The sequence below is a fragment of the Gymnoscopelus braueri genome (genome assembly GCF_963280865.1).
Source record: "Gymnoscopelus braueri genome assembly, chromosome: 6".
Classification (NCBI taxonomy): Eukaryota; Metazoa; Chordata; class Actinopteri; order Myctophiformes; family Myctophidae; genus Gymnoscopelus; species Gymnoscopelus braueri.
The window spans coordinates 8,730,022-8,755,884 of record NC_137607.1 but is presented as its reverse complement, the minus strand read 5'-3'; the positions used below and the strand labels follow the sequence as shown (position 1 = coordinate 8,755,884).

General features: G+C 42.3%; 2 protein-coding genes across 4 annotated transcripts; both read left to right on the top strand.

Annotated features, from left to right (window-relative positions):
- The first annotated feature begins 1,335 nt into the window (after positions 1-1,335).
- LOC308087224 (butyrophilin subfamily 1 member A1-like) lies at positions 1,336-10,308 on the top strand. 3 transcript variants are annotated; one of them, XM_080430944.1, is made up of 7 exons: positions 1,336-1,447; positions 1,738-1,821; positions 5,488-5,589; positions 7,966-8,304; positions 8,715-8,762; positions 9,456-9,624; positions 9,722-10,308. In XM_080430944.1, exons 4-7 carry the CDS (start codon positions 8,034-8,036, stop codon positions 9,816-9,818), a joined length of 585 nt encoding a protein of 194 aa, XP_080287070.1. In that variant the 5' UTR covers positions 1,336-1,447; positions 1,738-1,821; positions 5,488-5,589; positions 7,966-8,033; the 3' UTR covers positions 9,819-10,308. The 3 variants fall into 3 exon arrangements, with proteins under 3 accessions (XP_080287070.1, XP_080287069.1, XP_080287071.1); XM_080430943.1 differs by lacking the exon at positions 5,488-5,589; XM_080430945.1 differs by lacking the exons at positions 1,336-1,447; positions 1,738-1,821; positions 5,488-5,589 and adding an exon at positions 3,212-3,236.
- Positions 10,309-16,965: 6,657 nt separating this feature from the next.
- On the top strand, positions 16,966-21,396 carry LOC308087221 (sialoadhesin-like). The gene is made up of 7 exons (XM_080430940.1): positions 16,966-17,024; positions 17,241-17,522; positions 17,726-17,986; positions 18,424-18,558; positions 19,806-19,886; positions 20,544-20,618; positions 21,314-21,396. Exons 1-7 carry the CDS (start codon positions 16,976-16,978, stop codon positions 21,325-21,327), a joined length of 897 nt encoding a protein of 298 aa, XP_080287066.1. The 5' UTR covers positions 16,966-16,975; the 3' UTR covers positions 21,328-21,396.
- The last annotated feature ends 4,467 nt before the right edge of the window (positions 21,397-25,863 follow it).

Below are 25,863 nucleotides of genomic sequence, written 5' to 3'. Positions count from 1 at the left end.
AGTAAAAAAGTAATTGCTTTTAAATGTACTTAAGTGTTCAAAAGTACATGCTTTTAAACATACTTAAAGTACAAGTAAAAGTACATGCTTTCAAAAATACTTAAAGTACAAGTAAAAGTACATGCTTTCAAAAATACTTAAAGTACAAGTAAAAGTAGAAGTCAATCTCTTTATTTTTATATCAATGAATTGCTATAATGTTTTCACAATGAATTTAGGACCTTGTAACTCTTGTTTCAGAGAAGTAACTCTCTGAAGAGAGTGACATATTTGATTTATATTCTTTCCCAAAATGTAAGCTGTTCATTTTTATTTTTGTGAACGGTCCTCACACGTTATGGGATCTGTAGTTGTGGTTGCGTATTTCAAACAACAATGAGGTGGGTGGAGGCCTTGACCCTGGTCCAGGAAGGACCAGATGGCTCATAGTTCATGGGGCCTAAACGAGTAGGGCCTGGATCACTTACCCTACCTTTAAACAAAGTATTGATATTTGGCTGTATGGCATTCTCTTCTGCCCTATTTAGTGTCACTGATTAAGTAATATATGAAAGATTCATAACACTTGGTAAGAGAGAGACATGTTCTGGTCGGGACAGCTCCCCTGGGTTAGTGTCGCAAGACAGTGAACACTTACTGCTCCCGATGAGCAGGTTGGTGCCTTGCATGGTGTGTGTGTGTGTGTGTGTGTGTGTGTGTGTGTGTGTGTGTGTGTGTGTGTGTGTGTGTGTGTGTGTGTGTGTGTGTGTGTGTGTGTGTGTGTGTGTGTGTGTGAGAATGTAATGTACATTGCGTGTTGAATAAAGGAGACAGATAGATAGATAGATAGATAGATAGATAGATAGATAGATAGATAGATAGATAGATAACGAAAACCCAGTACTGTTTGTTTTTTATATAAAAATGTCAACTTCCTGTTGATTTTACTATTTGAATACCTGGATACACACACATACACACACACACACACACACACACACACACACACACACACACACACACACACACACACACACACACGCACACGCACACACACACACACACACGCACAGTTATCCACAGAAATCATTTACTAATGTAGACGTGAAACACCTTTTGAATGTTGGGAAAGAACATGGTACCACTAGCCACTAAGTCTAGTATCACTATTATTACATTAGAATTCTGGGCACCGAGCCAAGTTTACTGTGAATGGAAAACACGCCCTTCCCATCTGACACAGCAGTGACATTTCATGCAGGCAGCCCAGCCTTTTCTCATAAACCATGTGACAGTAAAAGTAATCTAATCCTACTATAAAAGGATAGAAGCAACCTCTGTCAGTCAGTCTGGTCTGCATTTTCCTGCCTCAATGGGTTCAGCAATTGATCTGAACTTCCACATGCACATTGACCATTGGCATATGAAGAGAGTGACGTAGCTGATTTATATTCTTTCCACAAGGAAGGTAAGTGAATCAGGAATTATATATATATATATATATATATATATATATATATATATATATATATATATATATGGGGAGTTAGATATACAGTATGGGTTTATTTAGATTAAATCATTGTTGATACACATTTTAGTATGGACATTTTTATGCAATTGTGCAAAATATTGTACAACTTCTGAATAATTACACATGAGTATTCTCTGAGATCATGGTATACTATAACACATATTGACATGGGAACTAAACTTCTTTCTTTCTTTCTTTCTTTCTGTCTGTCTGTCTGTCTTTAGATATGAAGATGGAGATGATGTACAATCAGAGACATTCCTCAAGTCTTCTAATATCAGTTCTGTGTCTGCTCTGTTACACTGGAGGTAAATTACACTGCAATTAACAGACATTTTATGAAATTGAAAACTGGTTTAGCCCTTACATTGAATCTACATTTAAAGAGAGGACAACAGGTAATTTTACATGCTGGAAATTCAAATAATGTGAAAGAAAAGTACCTCTGGTATAACTAGAAAAGGTGCTCCTCGGCGCCAGGTCAGGTAGGTTAGCGTGGGACAGCAATGTTCGGAATTCGCCAATCAGGCTGGAATGTGAAAAATCAGGCGGATCGGACCGATCCGTCTTGATCACTTAACTAAAGAGCTCATTTGTACTGATTTGTGTAATGTTTGGACAACATTTTTAGGAGTAATATTAAAAAAAAATGTTTTGAAAAATCGGCCTCCTGGTGGCACTATAATAGGGCAATGTTGAAAGGGTGGCATTTGTGGCCTCAACGTAGTGCAAATGTGCTTGTAAAGTTTCACCGCAATCGGACGCTGCGTTCATGATTTGCAACATTTCGTTCAAAACGGGCCACTCCTGCAAACTTTAGATGTCAATCTTAGCCAATCCGGATGGAATATGAAAAATCTAACAGATCCCTCTTGATGACTATAGAGATCATGTCTACCGATTTGTGTAAAATTTGGATGAAATCTGAAGGAAGTAATATTAAAAACATGTTTTATATAAGTCGTCCTCCTGGTGGTGCTATAAAAGGCAGATGTGAAAAATGCAGGCCAAAGGTTTTTCCTTGGCCTCTAGGGAGTGCACATACAAAGTTTTACACAGATCGGTGCAGTTATAGGTAAAAACACGAATCGGCCTGTTATAGCGCCACCATGAGGCTGATTTGAAAAATTGGCATTTCTTCCTCTGCCTAGTGAGAATGCGCGTGCAAAATGTCATGGAAATTGCATGCTGTGTTCATGATTTGAGGCATTTTGTTCAAAACGGAACTTTGGAAGTAATTTTTAGCCAATCCGAATGGAATATAAAAAATCTGAAAAACCTGTTTTGTTTAATGACTATAGAGATACTGTGTACCGATTCGTGTGACGTTTGGACAAAATCTGTAGGAGAACTGTCGTTATAACACAGGCCCCCACACACACACACACGTGAATGTGAATTTGGGGCAGAGGTTCTGAATTGGCATCCAGGGAGTGTGTGTGCACAGTTTCGCTGCGATCAAGCCAACGGTGCCAGAGATTAGCTGATCACGAACGGACAGACAGACAGACAGACGGACGGACGGACGGACGGACGGACGGTCACGGACAGACAGGGGGCAAAACATACTCTCTCGCCATGCCTGAACGGACATGCTGCATGGGCCCAGGGGCCCAAAGATCATAGGGGGCCTTCTAGAAAACTGGGCCAACTGAGACCCACTCAGGGGTGTACTGGAAACAAGAATCAGCCTGGGATTTTAAATTACAGCGGCCCTCATACAGTATGTGTTGTTGTTACACAGAAAGCACACCAATCAGTCTGTCTATCAAATAAATAGAAATTAAAGGGCCCCAGCATGACAGTCTACCAGACCCCGGCCTACAGTATTGTACTGTACTGGCTTATGAAATAATTGTTTACACTACTTGCAGTTTTTCACTCTATGGAGCAAACTGATGAGAAAGCGATAAAAAAGAGAAAACTATGACTAAGTTACAGAAGCGGTCAGTTTTTTATCATCAACTTCATGTTGAAATTTCAAACAAGCAAAATAAGTGGCTTATAATCATAGGGGAACAAACCTATTTTGTTGCTATATAGCACCTATGTGCACCTCTAATTTGTCATTAGAGGTGCCTAAACCAAGCTGAAATATATAATTGAAATATAAGTAGACACTTTCTAAGTCACAGTAATAACCACCAATTTACATCAGTGGAAATTATAGTTGTCGTTGACTAATTACATTTATTAAGAGACAGGAGTGATTGCAGTACCCCTGTCACCATGTTGCTAACATATATATAGCATTTATGCTGCCATTGTTTGAAAAAAAAATAGTTGAACTGATCTATTGTTGTCCATCCAGGATGCACAACAATAGACAAATAATAATTTAGTAAGTAATTGACAAATATTTGTCAATTGTCACAACAATAAACATTTGTGAAATGCTACATTAACTAATTCTGAGCTAAATCTTTACCTTGTCATGAACTGAATCACATCATGACAAAAGTGGGAGACGACACACAGAGAGTTAGCTTTAAATGTATTTATTTATAACTGGAAGAACCAAAAAGTTATACTTAAGTAGAATGGGGTGTGTATAGTCAGTGGTATCAGTAGTGTAGTGCATGTATGGATGTGTGAAAATGTAGTGTATGTGCAAGGTGCAGAAACAAGGTAGCACTAAACTCAAAAGGAACCAAAAACAAACAATGTTTCCTGTGTAGGGGAGAGAGACAGAATGGCCCTGACCAGCCTGCTTAAATACTCCAGCAGGTGATTGGAGTCAGGTGTGCCTCGTCGTCTAGGCACACCCCTGCAGGCTGGTCCCCTCCTCCTACACAGAAACAGAAAACCATTAGAACTCACAGCAACACTACACACAATAGGATGGGTCGTCACACCCCCCCCCATAAGATAGGAGACCAACCAGGTACTCCGTAACATTTAATTCAACTTTACAGTTCTCATTAATCATACTAATACCTGACCCATCCATCCAACCACCCACTCAGTCACCTGTAGGAACAGTATTAAGAGTGATGATGGGCAGCGTAAATAGATGGATACAGGCACCAATATCAAATAACTGTACTTGGCAGTTTTACAAAAACACAGCCTTAGCTGACCAAATAAACCTTAGACTTCAGAATAACAGTAAGAGGTACCACAACTGCAGAACCTACTTGGTCTAAGGCAATCTTCCATGCGTGGTAAAGGGAACAAGTCAGGTTTTGTAACACTGTTGACTTTCCTTAAGTCTGTGCAAGGTCGAAAAATGGAATCAGGCTTTTTAACCAAACGAGACACAGAGGCCCAACTGCCATTTGAGGGTTCTGCCAAATTGTTATCCAGCATGTACCTAACCTCCTTATCCAGTTGGGCTCGTTTTGCCTCTCCAATATCGTGCTCTATCAGCTGTGTCTGTGATGGTGTGTCTGCAAATAGCAACGGATAGCCATTAACCATCGAAACCCACTCCTTCCTTTTTTTCTCAGCCAGCGGTCCAAGTACTTTGGGTAAAGCTTGTAATGCCTCAGCGTTGTTTACCCGCACTGGAATCCCATTCTCATCTGCCGGCCAATCTCCCCCTCCATTAACCTCCCCCGCCGAAGAACCGCCCACCGTGCCCGTGCACAATGAAGGCTCAACGTAAGGGACGTCACTGGAGCTTTGGGACGCCGACATTTGAGAACCGTATGGTTTCAACAGACTCACATGACACAGCCTAGCTTTTCCTTTAGGCCACACTTTATCCCCTGCCAAATCATTACCCAGGATTATGTCAACCCCTTCCACTGGTAATTCAGGACGCACTCCAACCACCACCTCCCCACTAACCAACCCGCAGACTATGGTCATTCTATGGAGCGGTACGGGAATGATCTGCATACCCATACCTCGCATCAACATGAAATCTCCTGTCTCTGAACCTGAGTAAAATGGCATTACGTTTTGACGAATAAAAGTATGTAATGCACCTGTATCTCTCAAGATGTTAACTCTTACTGCCTTCATACCAGGTAGTGCTACATAACCCTCCGAAATGAATGCTGAATACTCAGAGTCACACCCAGTGGAACACCTGATGTCCGAAACACTTTCCATCTTAACATTTCGCTGAGGTGAGGGAATGGCAGATGCAGCCAAAGCGGCCGGTTTGATTGGTGCACCACTCAACAGCTTCTCTCTAGCTTTAAGAGCAAAACAATCCTTTTTCCAGTGTCCGCTTTTATGGCAAAAATTACAACCATTAGACTCATCCTGTTTCCCTGAACCATCTTCAAACTCAGAAAACCTTGAATCCCCCAGCCCCCCAAAGCGTTTTCCTATAAACACTGGACCACCGGTCTGATGCGTATAGACACCACCAACTACACTTTTGTGTATTAAACCGTATTCATCAGCCAAGATGGCTGCTTCTTGGGGTGTCTTAACTTTTCTCTCGGTTATGTATGTAGCAATATTAGCAGGTACACAGGTTTTTAATTGTTCCAGAGTTAGCAGATCACAAAGCTCTTTGAATGTTTTAACCTCCGACGCAACACACCATCTGTTAAACTGGACCAACATATCTCTTACAAATTCAACATACGTTTGCTGGTCATTTTTCCTCCAATTCCTAAAACGTTGTCGATAAGCTTCTGGTACTAATTCATATGCCCGCAACACTGTACTTTTAACCACTTCATATCTTTTACTTTCTGCTATTGTCAAAGAAGCATAGGCCTCCTGGGCCTTACCTGTGAAAACACATTGGAGTAGTAGAGTGCGCTCACCATCAGTCCAGCCCCTGGCGTCTGCCACACGCTCAAACAGGGAAAAAAACAAATCTGGATCCGTCTCTGAAAACTTGGGAAGCAATTTCAAATTAGATCCTACATTAAACTGCTTTGCTTCACTAACACTCAATTTTAACTTCTCCTGCTCCAATTCCAACTTTAGCAATTCAGTCTTTTGTCTCATTTTTTCAATCTCCTTCTCATGTTCCAGCTTAATTTCCAGCAATTCCTTTTGTTGTTGAAACGTTAACTGCCTAGCAGAAAATGAAAATGTTTTACCATCTTCCTCGACATCCAATAGCTGCACCTCCTCCTCCGGTAATACGTCCTGTGTCACCAAGCTGTCCATGAGAAATATCTTGACCCTAAATTTTAACCGCTTGTCACGGATCTCAATTTTGTAGTGTTCTGCGATGTTTAACAGTTGTTCTTTTGTGCATTTATCTAGAAGCTCCACAGAGGGAGCCTTAATAAATTCCTCGACCAAACTCATTTTTTCTAAAAAAAAAAGTGTGCAAAGGTTTCAACAAAATAAATGGAACAAGACCCCGGAGCCCAACTCCCCTATCTAACCTGCCTACCACAAACTGACTAACTCGCTCACCCCTAGTCTTCAGTGGCCCTCCTGAGTCCCCCATTCCGACAAGGCATCTCAGTGGTACCACTCCATCCCATCTTTTGTGGAACACAGTCTAAACCAAAAAAAACACAGAGATTCCCATATGGAGAACCACCGTTAAAATCTACCGGGAGTTGGAACCCCAAGGACTTCACCACTCACTTAACTTAAAAAGAAACCTGCACTAACAAAAAATGAGTTCCTTAATGCTCTCTCCCCCCCAACCAAAATACAAACTGTGTGTGTCTCCCAACCCAATTTGTTCAACTTAAGAACAAAACCCAACAAAACCTAAATAACAAACTTAATTGTGTGATAGAAAATGCTTAAGTTTAATTATCACTAATTTAGGTTAAAAAGTGACGAGCCCCCATCTTGTCATGAACTGAATCACATCATGACAAAAGTGGGAGACGACACACAGAGAGTTAGCTTTAAATGTATTTATTTATAACTGGAAGAACCAAAAAGTTATACTTAAGTAGAATGGGGTGTGTATAGTCAGTGGTATCAGTAGTGTAGTGCATGTATGGATGTGTGAAAATGTAGTGTATGTGCAAGGTGCAGAAACAAGGTAGCACTAAACTCAAAAGGAACCAAAAACAAACAATGTTTCCTGTGTAGGGGAGAGAGACAGAATGGCCCTGACCAGCCTGCTTAAATACTCCAGCAGGTGATTGGAGTCAGGTGTGCCTCGTCGTCTAGGCACACCCCTGCAGGCTGGTCCCCTCCTCCTACACAGAAACAGAAAACCATTAGAACTCACAGCAACACTACACACAATAGGATGGGTCGTCACAACCTACTGTGAATATTATCCAAATAGAATATGTGACAATAATTAAATGATTTTGTCAGGCCCTGCAGACCCATGTATCAGCCTGTTTTTAAACCTAGTTATTCTTATACTTATTTGTTCACCAAAATTGGCAGATATTGTTCCACACATACGTTAATTTTATTTTATTTTATTTATCATGGTTTGGTTCTTGACTTTTACTTTTATCTTTGTTGTATTTCATTCTTACTGTTGTTTCTGCTGTGACACCTGAATGTCCCTCGGGGAATCAATAAAGGTTCATCTTATCTTGTCTTATCAGGTAATTGTCTGACAGTGAAAACATGTGCTGGAGGTGATGTTGTTCTACCATGTGAGATTGATCCCACCATGAATCCCAGCATTCAAGTTAAGGAAGTGGCTGTGGAGTGGTCCAGACAAGACCTACCACCTGATCAATATGTTTATTTCCAGAGGAACGGGCTAGAATTACTTGACACTAAGAATCCTTCCTACAAGGGAAGAACATCCCTCTTTGTGAATGAAGTGGAGAAAGGCAACATGTCTCTCAAACTCTCCAAAGTGACATTATCTGATAAAGGAATCTACAGATGCTTAATTCCAGAATGCCAGAAGGAATTTGCCGTTGAACTCATTATTGGTAAAACAACTGCACTAAGATTGTCTTTTTTTGTTGTTGCATTTTTTGTTGCTCTAAAACTGTGAATTTCTTTAATTTCAGCTGGTCTTTAATAGACATTTCCCCTTCTCCTAATATAATATACATAATTAAATAACAAGAAAGGGGAACATTTTATTGGCGATATAATTTTCAATACTTGGAATATTTCCTCTATACTGAACCAAACCTAACTATTTGGAACATTAGGCACTGCTACCTATTTTAGATCAAATGTAGAATACAATAAAATAAAAGCTGGGCACAACATTGGGGGAGTTAAAACATCTGGATGAGAAATGTGAGATTGAATCTGGAAACAAATGAGCTGTCTCAAGGATGTAAATTTTTTTTGATAGTTTTATCAATTCTGGTATTTCTTGTTAATTCAGAGGAGCTCGCGATCAGCTCTGACAATGATTCTACAGAAGATGGAGAAGGTAAGTGACCATGCTGTTTTTGTTTGTTTTTTCAGTAGAAATAGCTGAACACATCCATGTTAATTATAGAGAGCATGTATTTGTAATAGAAAAGAAAATCATTATATGTTTCTTAATTTGACTGATTTGAATTTGACTCAAATCAAATACAAGTTTAAATTTACAATTTAGGAATGTAGCAGCAGATGCTCTTATCCAGAGTTTAGTGTAAGAGCAGAGAAAATCATGTCACCTGAAACCTCCCACCAGTGCTGTAAACAGTAGTGGACAAAACCCATTCTGGAAAATAAATACAGATTTGTTTATAACATACAATATGAATTCATGGTGTAAATTATTTCACGTCTCCTACAGTCATTTGGAGAAAGACTAAATGTCACATTGCATCTACACCAGTGTAGAATATGAAAAAAGTAACTGTACACTGAAGTAGCTACATGCGCATGCGTGCGTGCGTGCGTGCGTGCGTGCGTGCGTGCGTGCGTGCGTGCGTGCGTGTTTGTGTTGTTTGTGTGTGTGTGTGTGTGTGTGTGTGTGTGTGTGTGTGTGTGTGTGTGTGTGTATCATTGAGTGGTCAAAATCACTGATCTATAAAAGCTATATTGAATATTTAGTTGTGAGTAGTAGTCATGAAGTTGTAAGGAGGATGGATGACTGATCCTCTGTTCTTCATCTTTCATTCTATCTCTGTAGAGTTTTCTACAGCTGGAGAGTTTCCCTGGTGGGGTGGTCTTATAATCGCCCTCGGCGTCATCATCTTCATCATCATCATCATCAGTGTCCTGGTTCATAAGAGACAAAGCATTCTGGAGTTTGTTAACAGAATCTGCAGATGTGAAAATCCAGCGGACAATAAGGACAGGTACAGAATTATTCATCTTTGAATTCAGGTCAACTTACCTCAATGAAATTTTTTGACATACTTTTCAAATTGTAACGTCTCTCTATCTTCTCTCTAGCCGTATGAATGGAGTCTCTGTGGACAAACCTCAAAGTCTGAAGGTCGTTGATGGAGCATCCACTGCACTCATGTATCCCTGCCCCCAGTTTGCTTAAGAAAGTCATCCACTAAACAGCTCCTTTCAGTTCCACACACATACCTTAAACGAATGGTGATCGAGCCTTTTCTGTTGCTGCTCTGTGTGTGTGTGTGTGTGTGTGTGTGTGTGTGTGTGTGTGTGTGTGTGTGTGTGTGTGTGTGTGTGTGTGTGTGTGTTTGTGACAACCCAGTCATTTAGGTTACCACCTAAATCGCTGCCACCCACAACCACAGCCCGACAAGCTTAAAGGGTTATATCACTTTCAAAAAAACTTTGGGTCATTTTATCATCTACTCAGGCTTTTGTGAGCCCCCTGACCATTTTTAAGTTGCTTGATTCAGTATTTAGATATATGATATTCATTTTATCAGACACATGTTAGATTTATCAAAAACACCCGTCCTTGGTTCTGGTGACTCACCCCCCCTCCTAATACGCGAGGGGGCCGTGTTTTTTCGATAACTTTTTTCACTTATTTTATTTAATCTTTTTATTGTATAATTATTATTTTTTTGACAAGTGACAATCTGTGTGAGAATGACGTGTTCTTTTTTATACTTATTTTCAAGTTTTATTTTTGGTATTTGTATTACTGTCTCTTTTTATTTAAGGTATTGTTAATGTACAGTGTAGTTATGTGCTGTCCTGTGATCTATGTATGTATGTATTGTTGGTGTTGAAAATCAATAAAAAAACAATTCAATAATAATAATTATGTTGGCTAATTATTATCAGTAATGTAACAGAGCTTTCCTGTTACTGCTTCTAAAGGACTCTATTCCTTATAGGCTGGATATATTAGTATTGATCGCCACAGGTGCTGTTGACGGGAGGCCCGGATATGGTCCTTAATCACACACCTTAATATGGTGAATAGGCCTGATATTTATATAGGTATTATATTACTATTATTAGTATTAGTGCTACTTATGACTGCCGACGCTGTCCTGTCTGAGAGTCGCGATATTTATAAGTAGGATATGACGTGAGGCGACGTCACGCTACCGCTATGTGTCCATATACGGCGTAGTGCCGGACATCGCCGTCCTTTGTAACAGTCCCCCGTGAGAGGTGGTCGTTCGTTGCGACCATACTCTCATGAGTCACAAATGACAGTATCGGACGATGTCCGACGATGTTCGGCGTTCTGTTATTGTTTCTTTCTCCCGCCCTTCTTGACTTCGATTTCCTCCTGATGGTGGGGGGTGGAGGACCTGTGCGTGCTCTCTGCTCGGTTTGGGGTGTCAGAGGTACCGCAAGGCATTCACTACACACCATACCCATTCTAGCGTCCACTTCCATCGCACTGTGGCATAGGACCACCTGGTCGAGTCCGTCGACCAGATGGTTAGTTGAGTGGAGTAAGTCGGGCTGACCGGATTCCATGAGTCCCTCTTAGAACCGTCGTGTCGGTGCGCTAGGCCTTCATCTCCCTTCGGGCTGGGGGCTCTGACGTACCGGATCGCCAGGAGCTCCTTTGGCAGGAGAGCCGGTCTGGTCTCGCGTGGGTGAACTACGCTATTGTGCTGTTGTGCCACAATTAATTGCACTCTGCGAGGTGCAGGCTGACGGACGTCGGGCAAGGTGAGTGCGCTCTCTTCTTTGTTCCGGTAATTGGTCGGGAGGGTAAATTCGTACCAGTCGACTTCTGCATCTCCGACGGATGCGAGCGATGAAGATAGGTGCGCTATGCAGTTGGTAATCCCGGAGTAGCTGTAGGGAGGTTGGGCTAGATGAATTAGGAGGAACCTGTATCTGTGACTGCAATGTGCAGTCACGACGACACAGAACACCATGGCAACGAAGCCGAGGGTAACGATCGGGTGACGGGTTCACATCTCTTGATTCTGTTACCTGACCTTGATGTGAACCGCGGTCAGGCACCCAGGTTGGGTGCAGGATGTGTTTTAACTCCTCTGGGGAGCTTTCCTCCTGGATACGTCTCAGGATGAGTGCTTTTGCTCTCCGGTAGTCCCCCGATTTGAGGAGGGAGGGTCCGTCCCCCCCGCATCTCTGTTAGGGGTGATGCAGTAGTTCTGAGGAGTTCTTGGTATGTCCTGAACCCTGTTGGCCGGGCAGGGTCGGGTTTACGGACTGTCAAGCTACAGAATGGTGATTTCTTCGGCTCTTGGGTCTCCGCTGCTTCCACTGGATCCAGGTGCGGTTGTTTGGGCCATAAGTTCTTTGCCCTCACGAGGAAGTCGGGTCCGCGACTCCGACGGTCATGACTCCCCATGGGGTTGGCTGCTGACTCCACTGGATACAGCCACTCAGCCTCCTCTGTGAGTGTTCGTGTCTCTGCGACCCTCGTGCCCACGAGGACTTTGTACGTTCTTGGCGTTGATACTAGCCAACGTAAGACTGTAGATGAGTCTGTCCAGGGGGTCGGCGAGCTTGTGCTGGCTGTGAGTTCTCTCTTAATCACCGCGGCTAGTTGAGCGCCGGTCATGGCTGCACACAGTTCCAGTCTGGGTGTCGAGAGTTGTTTCTTAGGGGGGATTCTCGACCTTGTTGCTAAGAAGGACGCGTGAAACTTGCCTTCGTGGTCCTCAGTGCGTAGGTGTGCCGCTCCCCCGTATGCTAGTTCTAAAGCGTCGCAGAATACGTGTACGCTGTATGTTCTCGGTGCTTGTCCCTCTGTATGACCGACGTAACACCTGGGCAGTGTCACTTCCGACAGGTGGGCGAGTTCGCCCTCCCACGCGTTCCAGGTTAATAGGATGTCCTCCGGCAGGTTCGGATCATCCCAAGACCCGTCCGGTTTGTTCCATAGTCCTCTCACTATAACTTTGGCTCTCTGTTGAGAGGGGGGGCTTTCGAGCCAATTGTCTACGTAAAGAGGGCGTTCTATCGAAGTCCGGTCTGCTTCGTGCTCCGTGCGCCTGAAGACATGAGTCTGGAGTGCATGTATTGCGCAGCATGGGAAGTAGGTGGTGCCGAATGGGAGCACCACTGGTTGTTCTTCGGCCTCCATATCCTGCCACGGGGATCTGGTCAGGGGTTTGACTTCTGGGAGCAAGCGCACTAGGTGGAACATGCCTTCTATGTCGCTACATGTCGGGAGGACGCCGAGAGGACTGGCACTCAATGTAGGGCCAGGGAGCAAGCGCTTATTCTCTTTAGAGCGTAGTATTATCGCTCTTAGTCCGGGGCGGATGAAGAGGCGTTGCTGCGAAGTCAGGCGTTGATGTCGGAGCGGGCTTCGCCCAGCCTGGCTTAATTGCCAGGCTATACCTGTCGCTAATGGTCCTGTATAGGGGACTAATTGCATGGACTCCTCTTGTGGTGATTTTAAGGAATCTTCGTGTCCTAGGATGAGCTGTAGGTTGATGGATGTTGCTGGAGGGGGGTCTTCTACTGGTGGGCCTTCTCCCCCCTGCACAGTCTGTGTAACAGATGGTGCAGTAGCTGTAGGGGGTCCGTCAGTAAGGTTCCCGGCATCGTCTGGGAGTGGAGGACTGCTTATGTCCTCTCGTGTGCTCCCCCCTGGAGGGGCAGGCGTCTCTGGCACTTCGATGTTAGAGCGGGGAGGGACGTCTCCTAGGTTATGTGGCATGGGCATGGCTGTAGGCAGCTGCTGTCCCGTCTCTTGTGAGCAGAGCGCAAACTGCAGCGGCTCTGCGGTAGGGGTGGGGTCCGGGCTCGGCTCCGCGCCGGCTGGTGTAGCTGTGCGTAGTGCAGGTCGGGTACTCTCCTTGGTATCATCGGCCGGGCAGGCGACTGCTGGCCGCAGACCGCTTGTAGGTAGTCGATGAGAGCGTGCATCAGCAGTGGGGCCCTGATCGGGCCCGGTCTTCCCGGCATCCGCAGAGGTGGAATCACGGGTCCAAGGGGTGATCGTCCCCGTCACACCCCTGGCTGCAGGTCCGATGGGTCTACTCTCTGACCCTGCAGCTTGATGTCCAGTTGGGAGGCGCGGCGTGGGGGGGACATCCTTCACCCGGGTGTCGTCCGTGAGTGCTGCGAGCGCTGAGGGCAGCGTGATCGCTCCTGGTGCAGCCGGCAGCTGGGTCCGTTGTACGGGGACCTGCTCTGCGTCCGCATCGGGCTGCTGCCTCTCCAGCAATAGCCTCGTCAGGGTCTGTCCGAGTCTGTCCGACCTCTCGGCGTTGGCAGCTATCTGTGCTGCCGTGGCAGCCATCCGTGTCCAGAAATTCTCGCCCTGCCTCGTCAAGGGACCGTAGGTGAGGTCCTTTGCCCGGCTCATCGCCGTGTATCCCACAAGGCTCATGGACGCTGGGCGCGTCGTCGTGGGAATGTACGTTGCGTACATCTAACCTTCCTAAGATGGACGGTGTGAAAGGCAAATAGACTCTAAATCTAAGGTTGAGGGTCGGCTAATTAGGTTATATTATTAACTCTGTGGGCCCAGTCGGTTGCACCTGCAATCGATCTCGGGGGCTAGGCGAAAGGCTCCTCCCTTGCTTATGAGGAGGATCGTAGGACCAAATGTAACAGAGCTTTCCTGTTACTGCTTCTAAAGGACTGTATTCCTTATAGGCTGGATATATTAGTATTGATCGCCACAGGTGCTGTTGACGGGAGGCCCGGATATGGTCCTTAATCACACACCTTAATATGGTGAATAGGCCTGATATTTATATAGGTATTATATTACTATTATTAGTATTAGTATTAGTGCTACTTATGACTGCCGACGCTGTCCTGTCTGAGAGTCGCGATATTTATAAGTAGGATATGACGTGAGGCGACGTCACGCTACCGCTATGTGTCCATATACGGCGTAGTGCCGGACATCGCCGTCCTTTGTAACAAGTAATAATCAGGTATAATCAGGTATTTCAATTATGTTGTAGATTAAAAATGTTATACTTCAATCATGTTATTTGTAATTCTATATATTCATATTTTGTTGTTTACAAATCATGTTTTATTAATGTTTCTGATGTTGTTATAGATAGGTAGAGGTCTTGTATAAGGACTTTGTGCTTCTTGCCTGCTCCTGCATGGCACTTTTCTTTTTATATTTTGTGTACTGTTTTTGTAATGTTTGTAATTTCGTGCTAAATAATCAAAATCAAATCAGAATCACTTGTGTGACAATAAGATGATTCTGATTCTGAATGATTCCTATACACAACATCACCAATGGGGATTCCTTTCTCTTCCTGGAAAGTTAGAATGCTGAAATAGAAGCCATTGTTCTTGCATCAGTAATCTTGTTCGAAATAAGGATAATTCCTTTTAACAGGTCGTTCATGAAAGTCCTTGCGGTCTTGTTTCCAATGAGAACCTGTGAGCAATTAGGGGTTAAGAGTCTTGCTCAGGGACAAATTTCATTTCATCGACACATATGCTGACCTGGCCTGGAATCGAACCTGGGGCAACAAGGGCCTCTGGCTCCCTAGGCGGGCTCACTAACCACTCAGCTATGGCCGCCCCACTCAGCTATGGCCGCCCCAAATGACCAAACCTGAACTGTCCACAGCCCTCCTCTGAGACACAGAGTGAGCAGAAATGGTGCCCTTATATAAAAAGCATTAGTGAGGACCAATTATATGGTTGATCAAATGTTACACCTTTCTGATGATACATCTCCAGGTATTGACAATATGGATGTCAGATTACTCAATACAGACTCATATTGAAAGAGCTGAGATCTGTCAGGACTGAGTCTGAGAGAGGCTGTGATTGAGAATAATATATATATAATAATTGATTAATAATCAACTAACACAATCAAATTCTGCCTCATGTTAGAATATCCTCTCAGACTCGCGGTCACTCTTAACATTGTGCTTTTCTTTCATATACAAGAAGACATTGGTGTAACATTGTCTACTTGGTATGTTGTACCTCGGCTCTAATGTGTTTATTCTGTCTCTCAACTACACTGGTATGGTTGCAACTGCAAGTTCTTAACAATACAACCAAATATAGTGTATAAATCACAGTAGACCTCGCCGAGTTGTGACTGGAAAAAGTGTCTTGTGTGTTCTTGCTTGATGTACATCCACAGATTCCTTGTTGCCCATGTCTTACAAACTGTAGATTTTAGATTTGGTGGTGCGGTGTGAAGTGTGTCAGTGTTGTTTGTTTAAATCGCAAGCGCTCTCGTAAACAAAGGTCAATGCAAGACGAGGTTTTTGCAAATGACTTGCGGCCATCATTATTTTTTAAGTAAAACTTGTAATGTTAGATCAGAGCATTTTAGAATTAGCAGCAAAGTTTCAGTCAACCAATTCAAAACTTTAGAATTGGGGCATCTGCCAATTCATGATACACTTAGATCGATCCAGTGGTCTCATGATCATTAACATTAAAAACTTTACACCACTTATTCCCCGAAATGTCTTAAATGAGCTCACACTTCTTTATAAAACCTCACCAGTCCACCACTTCCTTCAGTGTAGCCTCCTCCCCACCCACCACTTCCTTCATTGGAACCTCTTCTGTCTCCCACCACAACACCAGTAAACTGCGTCAGACCACCTTCATTGTACTCCGACCTAAACAGGAGGAGACTGCATCAGCGAGTGTCATTACAGTCAGTCAGTCAGTCAGTCAGTCAGTCAGTCAGTCAGTGAGTAGCATCAAAGGATGAAGTTAACATCACTCTACCTTCTATTCTGTGAGTATTGTACAATTATTGTACTCACTTATTTCATGTTTCGTGTGTGTGTGTGTGTGTGTGTGTGTGTGTGTGTGTGTGTGTGTGTGTGTGTGTGTGTGTGTGTGTGTGTGTGTGTGTGTGTGTGTGCGTGCGTGTGCGCGTGCGCATGCACGTACGTGTGAGTGTGAGTGTGTGTGCGTGTGCGTGTGCGTATGATTTCTATAGTGCTTTTATCAACACTGCTCTACAATGTGTAACATTCACCCATTCACACACACATTCATACACCAATTCACACAGGATTCAAGGCACCACTCTGCTCATCAGGAGCAGCAGTTAGTGACACTTTTTGATACACAGCCAGGAGGAGCCAGGGATTGAACCGGGAACTATCTTCAGAGCTGCCACCTGTTGTATGCCTTTTATACGCCCTTTAACTTCATATACCTTATATGGAAATCACTTGGAATTGCCTGTGTATGATATGTGCTATAGGCTACAAGTAAACAGCCCTATCTTTATTTTTGTGAAATTGTGTACATAATTTGTAAATATTCCCATACTAATGCCCCGCCCCCCTCTCTCTAGTAGTTATTTCCATGGTGAGTGTCTCAGCAGAGGTTCCAAACAGTGGTGATGTTATGAGAGGTAAGTCTGTTTGTCTTGTACTGAAAAAACAAATACACACACACACATATATATATATATATATATATATATATATATATATATACACACACACACACACACACACACACACACACACACACACACACACACACACACACACACACACACACACACACACACACACATATATATATATAGTATGTGATCTGATCCATCTTATCTTCTCCATCACAGCCTCTCTCAGACTCAGTCCTGACAGGTCTCAGTTCTTTAAATATGAGTCTGTCTTTCTGAGCTGTGAGGACAGACAGTCTAACTCTACTGTCTGGAGAGTGAAGAGGACCAACATCAATAACATCACCTCAGAGTGTGGTGGTGTTGGTGATGGTGGTCGCTGGGGGAAGATGAACAACACAAGATGTCTTGTCAGGTCCATGCTCCCTTTAACAGACAGAGGAATGTACTGGTGTGAGTCTTCAAATGGAAAGAGCAACTCTGTAAATATGACTGTGACTGGTATGTTCAGCAAATCAACAACTTTGTTAATTTTTTCCCTGTATTTTATCTTTTATTGTGTGTGTTTGTTGTTGCTGTTGTTGTTGTTTTAGTTTTTTTTTAAATCATTCATTTGTCTGTTAAAGTCGTTGGGATAGTGTTGTTCTATTCCTCTAACCTCGGTCTAATGTTCTTCTATTCTGATGTTATTTATCATTGTTCAGGTGGATCTGTGATCCTGGGGATGCCTGTACTTCCTGTGATGGAAGGAAGTGATGTCACTCTGCACTGCTGGTCCAAAAACAAGACAACTGATAAACCATCCTCTGACCGTCCAGCTGATTTCTATAAAGATGGATCCCTCATCAGGTCTGAGTCTACAGGACAGATGACCATCCACAGTGTTTACAAGTCTGATGAAGGATTCTACAAGTGTAACATCTCTGGCCTTGGAGAGTCACCAGAGAGCTGGATGGGTGTGAGAGGTGAGATCATTGTATCACAAACTCAATGCAAGCTAGGGGTGAAAGCTTTGTGGTTTTAGGGCAATTGACCAATCAGTGTATAACTAAAGTGTCAAGGTGAGGTCAGCTGACACTGTGAGTGACCTCCTTGAGTGTCTGAGGTCTAGATCTTAGATTAGCTCAAATTAGATTATTATGAAAATCACGGTACAAACAAAGATGAAACTCAGTCAACAAACATGGTGGCTGCGGTCTGCGGATGATTTGGTTGAATTCACGACTGAGGGGAGTTTATCTGGGCACAAAGGAAGCAAAACAGCAGTAAACACTGACCTTCTACAGTTCACTGAATGGCTGTGTACCAGACAGACATGATCACCACACAAAATGTTCAGATTTACCTCTCCACATCATGCTGTCAGTGAATCCCAGCAGCACTAAACCATTTCATCCACCAGAGAACGACCATCCAGACACTCCCTCTATCTCTCCCCCTCCCTCTTTCTCTCTGTCTCCATACTTCTACCCTGTGATGTCTGGAGTCTCCATCTTTCTGCTGGTTCTGGGTCTGTGTCTCTGGAAGAAGTGCAGAGGTATGTCAATAATGTTCAGACACAGACATTTACAGGATGTGATGTAATAGAGCTGGGCAATTAACCGAAAATATTTCTAAACCAATATTTAGAACCAGTAACCAACTTATAAGCGAATGATCAAGAAGCAAGATTCTTTAATATATTGTTTCTTCTATATCAACAAATCAACACGAAAAAAATCAAATAGATTTTTTAAATAATCAACTTAGTCTGATCGTCTGATTAACCCCTTAACCCTGTATTGTACTTTGTTGTACTATGGTGGGTGATGCGTTGTGAGCTTGTAGATCTGCTATTTTCACTTACATAATTATAATAATTGTTCATTAATCATAATCGAGACAAAAGTTTGAAATAATTGTGATATTGATTTAAAGTCCTATCACCCAGCCCTATGATGTAATTGTTCTTTGTGGGGTTTTAGACGAGCACCTTAGAAAGAAAGAGGGGTTGTCCCTTTTTTGTTGTCTATACTGTATATGTTTGAACTCTGTCATCCATACAGTATGTCTGTCCCTGATCTGTTCAGGAGCATTAAGTCCAACGTATATAAGGTAATATCTAGGGAAGGTGGTGTGTTGTGTACCATAAATAGCTCACTGAGAGCCTAAACATCCAGTCACAAACATTACATCATCCCCCGAGGGACTATTATTTTCCCTGCAATATTTTGTCTCGTTTTAATTGGGGCATGTATTTTTGTTGTGGACATAATGTGTCCATTATGTTTGAAGTGAGCAATGCATACTATTAAAAATAAGTAAATAAACGGGCCAGGTCATGAAATACCTCAACATGAATGTATAACCTCTTTAAATAATCAGGCAACCAGTGCAGGGAAGATAAATAGGAGTAATATAGGTTTCACTTTTTTTATGTTTTGTTTAAAGTTTTTTAAGTGTAGCCTATCAAGTATCTTTTTGAATAACACATGTTAAAACACTTTAACACACGTGTAGCATAACCTGTGCAATATATCTATAGTGTACATGCCAGTGCAATGTTATAAATGCCTTATTTATCACAGCACTTAATCATTTATATATTTCCTTTCTACTTATGTTTACAACGCACAATGTGAAAATACTTGGCCAAAAAATGCCAATATTTTGATTATTATTATTATTTATTTATTCAATTGATTAGAAACTTTGCCTCTGCCATTGATCTGCCAGTCAATCAAAACGTATACATTTATTGTGATTCATGATTTATAGTTGATGTAGAGTGTTTGTGTGTTGCAGTCTGTAGGACAAAGAGACAGAGTGAAGATGTGACGTATGCTGATGTGAGAGTGATGCAGGAAGCTCAGCACGAGAGGAGAGGTATAGAGTCACTTTTAACAACACTGAGATCACTCTCAAACAATAATACTCACAAACCTATTCTGTTCTCTGTCACACTTTTTGAAGAAAATTGTCCAAAACTCACACAAATTGGTACACATACCATCTTGTGATGAACATGTATCATTCAGATTTTTCATATTAGATTCTGATTGGCTACGATTGGCTTCTAACATTTGACAGAAAATGCCAAAAATCTTGATCAATCCAACATTTGTGTCCCACATTGAGGTGACTCTAAACAACACAGAGCCAAAAGTAATTTCACTTTCACTTTGTGGGGCACCACAAAGGCTATACATGTCACTGTTGCAGAAGCCTTTTCTTTTATTCACTAAATTAAGTACAAATGGTCTCATGAGACATGTGACAATGACAGTCAAACAGGGTTTTGATATTCTATATTTTTTGCCTGTAAGTGGCTTAAAAAATGTGTGGGCATGTTCTCTTTCTTACAAGAAAACATCATACAGTATATCATGGATGCAACATCCAATCAACCTCGAATTGTAATTGCACATCAAGGGGAATTTATATAGAGTGTACCTCTTGTTTCCATCTCTCTCAGTGTATTTCATCACCAGAGTGTCAAATGTTTTAACACTTGATGTTTATTTTGTTTTGTTTTTATTTTAGACGAGACCTCTGCAGGACAAGACATCTACACCACTGTGAAGATAAACACAGGTCACAATGTATACAGCTATACAGGTATGTTGTGTTCAGGGTTTAGGCTTTAGTCTAGTTTACATGAAGGGAGAACAGTTCATTCTGCTCTCACCGATCATTAAGGATGGCTACCAGGAACTGGTGCTATTTGCTACTGGTACCTGATTGATAAGATTCTGGACAAACAGTGCTATTGGTATTTTACCTAGTCGCTCTAACTCCTTCAAGTGCAGTTATTGTTGTCATTTGAAATCCAGAGCTGCTCATAGTCATCATCAGCTTTCTCTATAGTTCACTGATTGGTCTGGCTGTCATCTGTCAGACTCAATAGATTCTCTGTGGATGTTTTCCACATTAATATCTTGTATTAAACAAAAAATTAGACTGGTTGTGGGAGGCTACTTTGGGTGGCCATGCATCCAAATTGTCAAGTGCTACACTTTTTAATTAAACTTTCAGTTCATTATTATATGCTTAAAGCAGCACTATGTAGTTTGTGGTATCAGTGGCCACTTTGGACACAAATAATATGGCAGCCATTGCCAACATTATTGATTTTACAATAATTAGCTTACAATAGATAACAGATAAGTGCTTCGTTGTTCAGAAATAACAGACCACTGGAGGCCTTGACTGACTCAATCTGAATCTATTATTCAAATATCAAATATTTGTGTCAATGCAGGCCAGTCCATATAATGTTACAGTTTATGTTTTATTGTTTCATTGTGTTACAGGTGGAGATGTTTGAGTGAAGAAGAGAATGAAGAGAATAAGAGTTCAAAGTGCATAGGTCACACTCTTAAAAGGAATTAGGCACTGGCTTTTTACATTAAAACCTATGAGAAATGATCAAATGGTGAACGCGTAGTGCAAAAGGTGGCCACTTGTGTCTTTGTTTTGGCCGAGCAGAGCGCTTTCAAAAGAATGCGAATAGTTTAACTTTTTGGAGAAATGCCATATGACGTGGGCCGATTTTTATCATGCTTACTGACCCCTGTTTAGGGGTCAGTAAGCATTAAAATTAGCTCATCCAGACAGAGCTCCTTAAAGCACCACGATGGAAATAATAACTAGAAAAGGTGCTCCTCGGAGCACAGGCCTCCACCAGGTCAGGTAGGTTATTGTTGTCCAGCAATGTTCGAAATGCGCCAATCAGGATGAAATATGAAAAATCAAACAGATCCGTCTTGATCACATGACTATAGAGATAATGTGTACCGATTTGCGTGATATTTGGACAACATCTGTAGGTGTAATATCAAGTGAGTGTGCAAAGTTTCACACTGATCGGTCCAGTTATAGGTAAAAACCTGAATCGGACTGTTGTAGTGCCACCATAAGGCCGATTTGAAAAATGTAGACTGGCATTTCTTCCTCGGCATAGTGGCAATGTACGTGCAAAGTTTCACAGCAATTGCACGCTGCATGTGTTCATGATTTGAGGCATTTTGTTCGAAACGGCCAATCTTAGCCAATCTTAGCCAATCAGAAAAATCTGAAAGACCCATTTGGTTTAATAATTATAGAGATACTGTGTGCTGATTTGCATGATATTTGGACACATTCTGTTGGAGTAATATCAAAAAGATTTTGTTCTAAAAATCAGCCTCCTGGTGGCCCAACGGTGCCGGAGATTAGCTGTTCACAGACAGCTGGATGGACGGACGGACAAACATAGTCTCTATAATAGTCTCTAATTAAACTTTCAGTTCATTATTATATGCCTTCGGCCTGGCGGAGACAATAATAATTTTATTATTTTAAGACTGATGTATAAATGTATGGTTAGAACAAAAAGATGGTTTAAAGATACTTAGCACAAAACTGCCATCCGTGCAAATAACCATTGCGAGGCGTTGTGAGCTTGTAGTTTGGCTATTTTCACAATATTTATCGGTGGAACAGGGTCAAACTAAATGTACTGCCTCAACTCCTACAATTCCAAGTGCTTGTCAGGGTGGGGGGTCCCCTGTTCATATATGATTATTTGGGGGGGTCGCGGCCTGAAAAGTTTGGGAACCCTTGCACTAAGCTATAATAACTAGGCTATTCTCAAAGCTGTTGCCGTAGAAGTTATCCCTACTGTTATTAAAGGCGGGGATAGATTAAAGAAACTGCTCCAGAGGGAGACTTTCTGGAGCAGGCCTAAATGATGAAGTTGACTTTCTGCCGTTCTCAGTTGGTTTTGATATTGTGATGACTGGGCATTTCTCTTTTCCCATGGTTAACTGTTTTTTATTGGTGTTTATTTGGTCACTTATGGTGTGCATTATGTATTGTGTATAATTTATCTGCACTGAATGATCTGCATATGATGACGTCTGCTGTGGATGTTAAGGCATCCTCTGATGATGTGTGATGTATACATTGGTCGGAATGTTTTGAATGCCACCCACAGTGTGACTAATCACCCTGATTGTCTGACTGTGTTGAATTATTCTCTGTTGCCTTGCTCAACAATAAATGGATTTTTTTCCACCTGAAGACGGAGTGCCTCAGTACTTTTCTCCCTACAGTCTGCATCACCACAAACAGAACTTCTGTTTGTTTGTTTTTTTTGCTTCTATGGAAATATGAGGTTTCTGCCCGACAGTGACGATATAAAGTATATTATAATTATCCATGCATTTCATGGGGTTAGGGTTTTGGTTAATCTGAAGAGCAGAGCATTGTGTCTCTACCTGTAGGTTCACTCTATAGGCATGAATTCCATTAATCAACTTGAATGAATGAATGAATACTTACCCATTGCAATAGTCATGTGATTACAGATTGATGATCATTCAGTTGAATTCATAAAATTCACAGAACTGAAGGTCAGACAGATGTCATTCAAAGTGGAAGTGGTTTGATACATACGTATATGAGCTGTTATTGTAACATAGACGTCTGATTTGTTTGTCTCTTTATTTGTCACTGTTGATTCTCGGAAGGCAGGCTCTTTCTCTCTGTGTGTGTGTGTGTGTGTGTGTGTGTGTGTGTGTGTGTGTGTGTGTGTGTGCGCATGCGCCTGTTTACTTGCTTGTACACTTTCTGTTTGCAACATTCTTATGTTTCATGTGGGAACTAGTATGTTCTGTTATGTTGTATTGACGTCAATGTCACACATGTGCAAGGGTGTGTGTAGCTGCTCCAGAGAGTGGTTGAATTTTGTGGTATTTGATTTTATTATTTTTTCAGAAAATATGTAAAGTGAATATTGTTTATTTTGGGTATACTGTATTATTTGTGTATGGAGTATGGTGATATAGTGCCTTATATTGTTCTCTGCATTGTGGCCTGCTGTAGCAGATATCACGTGACACCAATCATGGCAGCATTGGGTTCACATGTGTGAGCTTAGGTGCTGGTAGTCAGAACAAACAAAGTTTCAGAGCTTTGAGGAGCTCTGTCTGTGTCAAGAAGAAAATATAAAACGATAAAAAGTACTAACACTCCTGAATATATCTGGGCAGAAGGCGCACACGGTATGTTTATTTGTTGGTCTGTACAATGATGATTGTTGTGTGTTGTGTGTGTTTATGCAACTAAAAATGGACATTTAATTTGTTATGTGGACATTTCAAAGGAAGACAGCATGGCTGTCAACAAGGACATTTATAATTCATTGTGGTTAAAAATTGTATTTGTTTTATGTCATTTCATTTACAGTTTTTCACGTTGTCTACATTGGGTGAAAATAAAAAGCCCTCGTGAACATCAGTTGGAGCGGTTTACTCTGCCTCAGAAAATGACAGTTTAGGAGCTGTGTGTGTGTGTGTGTGTGTGTGTGTGTGTGCGCGTGTGCGTGTGCGTGTGCGTGTGCGCGCGCGCGTGCGCGTGTGAGGCCTAGCGTCAATCGTTATTTCCTAATGATTGCCTGGGGTAAACAGGGGAATTCCTGGAGCTTACTTGGTCTTGTTGATCAAATTTTTACCACAAACAAACAAGATGCAATCACACAACTAGGTGTGTAGTTCAGATCAAAATGGAGGGTGGATGTGGTCCATGCAACAGTAGGCCAGTAGGTACAGGTAGAAGGGGGTCAGACAGGCTCCTATTCGTTTCAATCAGCATTGCTGCAACAGTCTAACAAAATTCTACTGGACATTTCTCAGTAGCCATAGTGCCGATTAAAACAGGACCAGTACCTCATCATAAACAATTTGAATCACGTATCGGAATTTTTATCAGTATTGTCAAACATGGGTCTTCTTCAATCTTCACCCAGAGTTCAAGGAGATAACATTGATTCGGCGGGGGGGGGGAAATGGCGCCGTTTAGCATTTTAGCGTCTAGGTTTAGTGCATTTTACTACTGTAGATGAGATTCTTACAGTAGAGCCAGGGATGTAGGGGGGGGGGGTTAGACGTATTCAGTTCCATGGGGGGGGGGGGGGGGGGCGTCGGCTGCGACGTGCCACACACCTACACTTCATGGAGTACATTTTGTACCCAATCAACCGAATTAAAGTAACAAAAAACCCGAAATAAAAAGGGGGAAAAAACCAGCACGCGCTCTTGGCATGCATGCACGCGCCCCCTGGGTTCTAAAATGCCCTCTGCCTCCCTGAGTAGAGCATATAGCAGCACAGAGCCATTACCCAAGCAGCAGCATGTCAATATCTGTGCTGACATCTTCAATGGACCAAATTAATCCCAGGAGAAGTTCATTTTGAGCAACAACAGGATCTGCATTAAGCCCAAATCACTCAATTGAAGCTCAATTGAGCTCTCATTACATAATGCCAACACTTGATGTGTTATCAAGAAGGAAACTACAGAGTCCTAAAGGGGGGGCATAGTGTTGATTTTTTACTTTTTTACCAATTAATGTGTTGAACATTAATTACTGACACACTTGTCAGAGACACAGCTCCAACAAACAGAACACACACCATAATACACATTGTGCAGTTTGCAACTAACCAGCAGAGGGCACAAGTGCATGGACCCAGAAAAGATCATTCAAGCTGAACGTCTATCTGCTTTTATGGGAAATGCTTCCACACCTCTCAGCAGAACCACAGTACTGACTGAGGTACAAATGTAAGCCCAATAGGCTCTATATATGCACAGTAGCTATATTATAAAGATGACTCTAAGAGTTATGGGGGTACTATGTGGGGGGGGGGGTACTATATGGGGGTACCAGAGTTACAGACCCTTAAGGGGCCATTTGGAACCCTCTCAAAGAACCACGAGGGTAGCTGGACCACACTTTGAGACCCACTGTGAGCCAGCGAGCCAACATGCACAATATCAGCACCCTGACTCTGTTTGACCTGAATGTGTCATTGGTAAGA

Excerpts from the sequence above, each read along its gene's own strand:
- LOC308087224 (XM_080430943.1), top strand. The coding sequence starts at position 1,740 with ATGAAGATGGAGATGATGTACAATCAGAGACATTCCTCAAGTCTTCTA. Across the intron at positions 1,822-7,965 it reads TCTGCTCTGTTACACTGGAG|GTAATTGTCTGACAGTGAAA; the intron begins GTAAATTACACT and ends TTGTCTTATCAG. Across the intron at positions 8,763-9,455 it reads TTCTACAGAAGATGGAGAAG|AGTTTTCTACAGCTGGAGAG; the intron begins GTAAGTGACCAT and ends CTATCTCTGTAG.
- LOC308087221 (XM_080430940.1), top strand. The coding sequence starts at position 16,976 with ATGGTGAGTGTCTCAGCAGAGGTTCCAAACAGTGGTGATGTTATGAGA. Across the intron at positions 17,523-17,725 it reads TGTAAATATGACTGTGACTG|GTGGATCTGTGATCCTGGGG; the intron begins GTATGTTCAGCA and ends ATCATTGTTCAG. Across the intron at positions 18,559-19,805 it reads TCTCTGGAAGAAGTGCAGAG|TCTGTAGGACAAAGAGACAG; the intron begins GTATGTCAATAA and ends TGTGTGTTGCAG.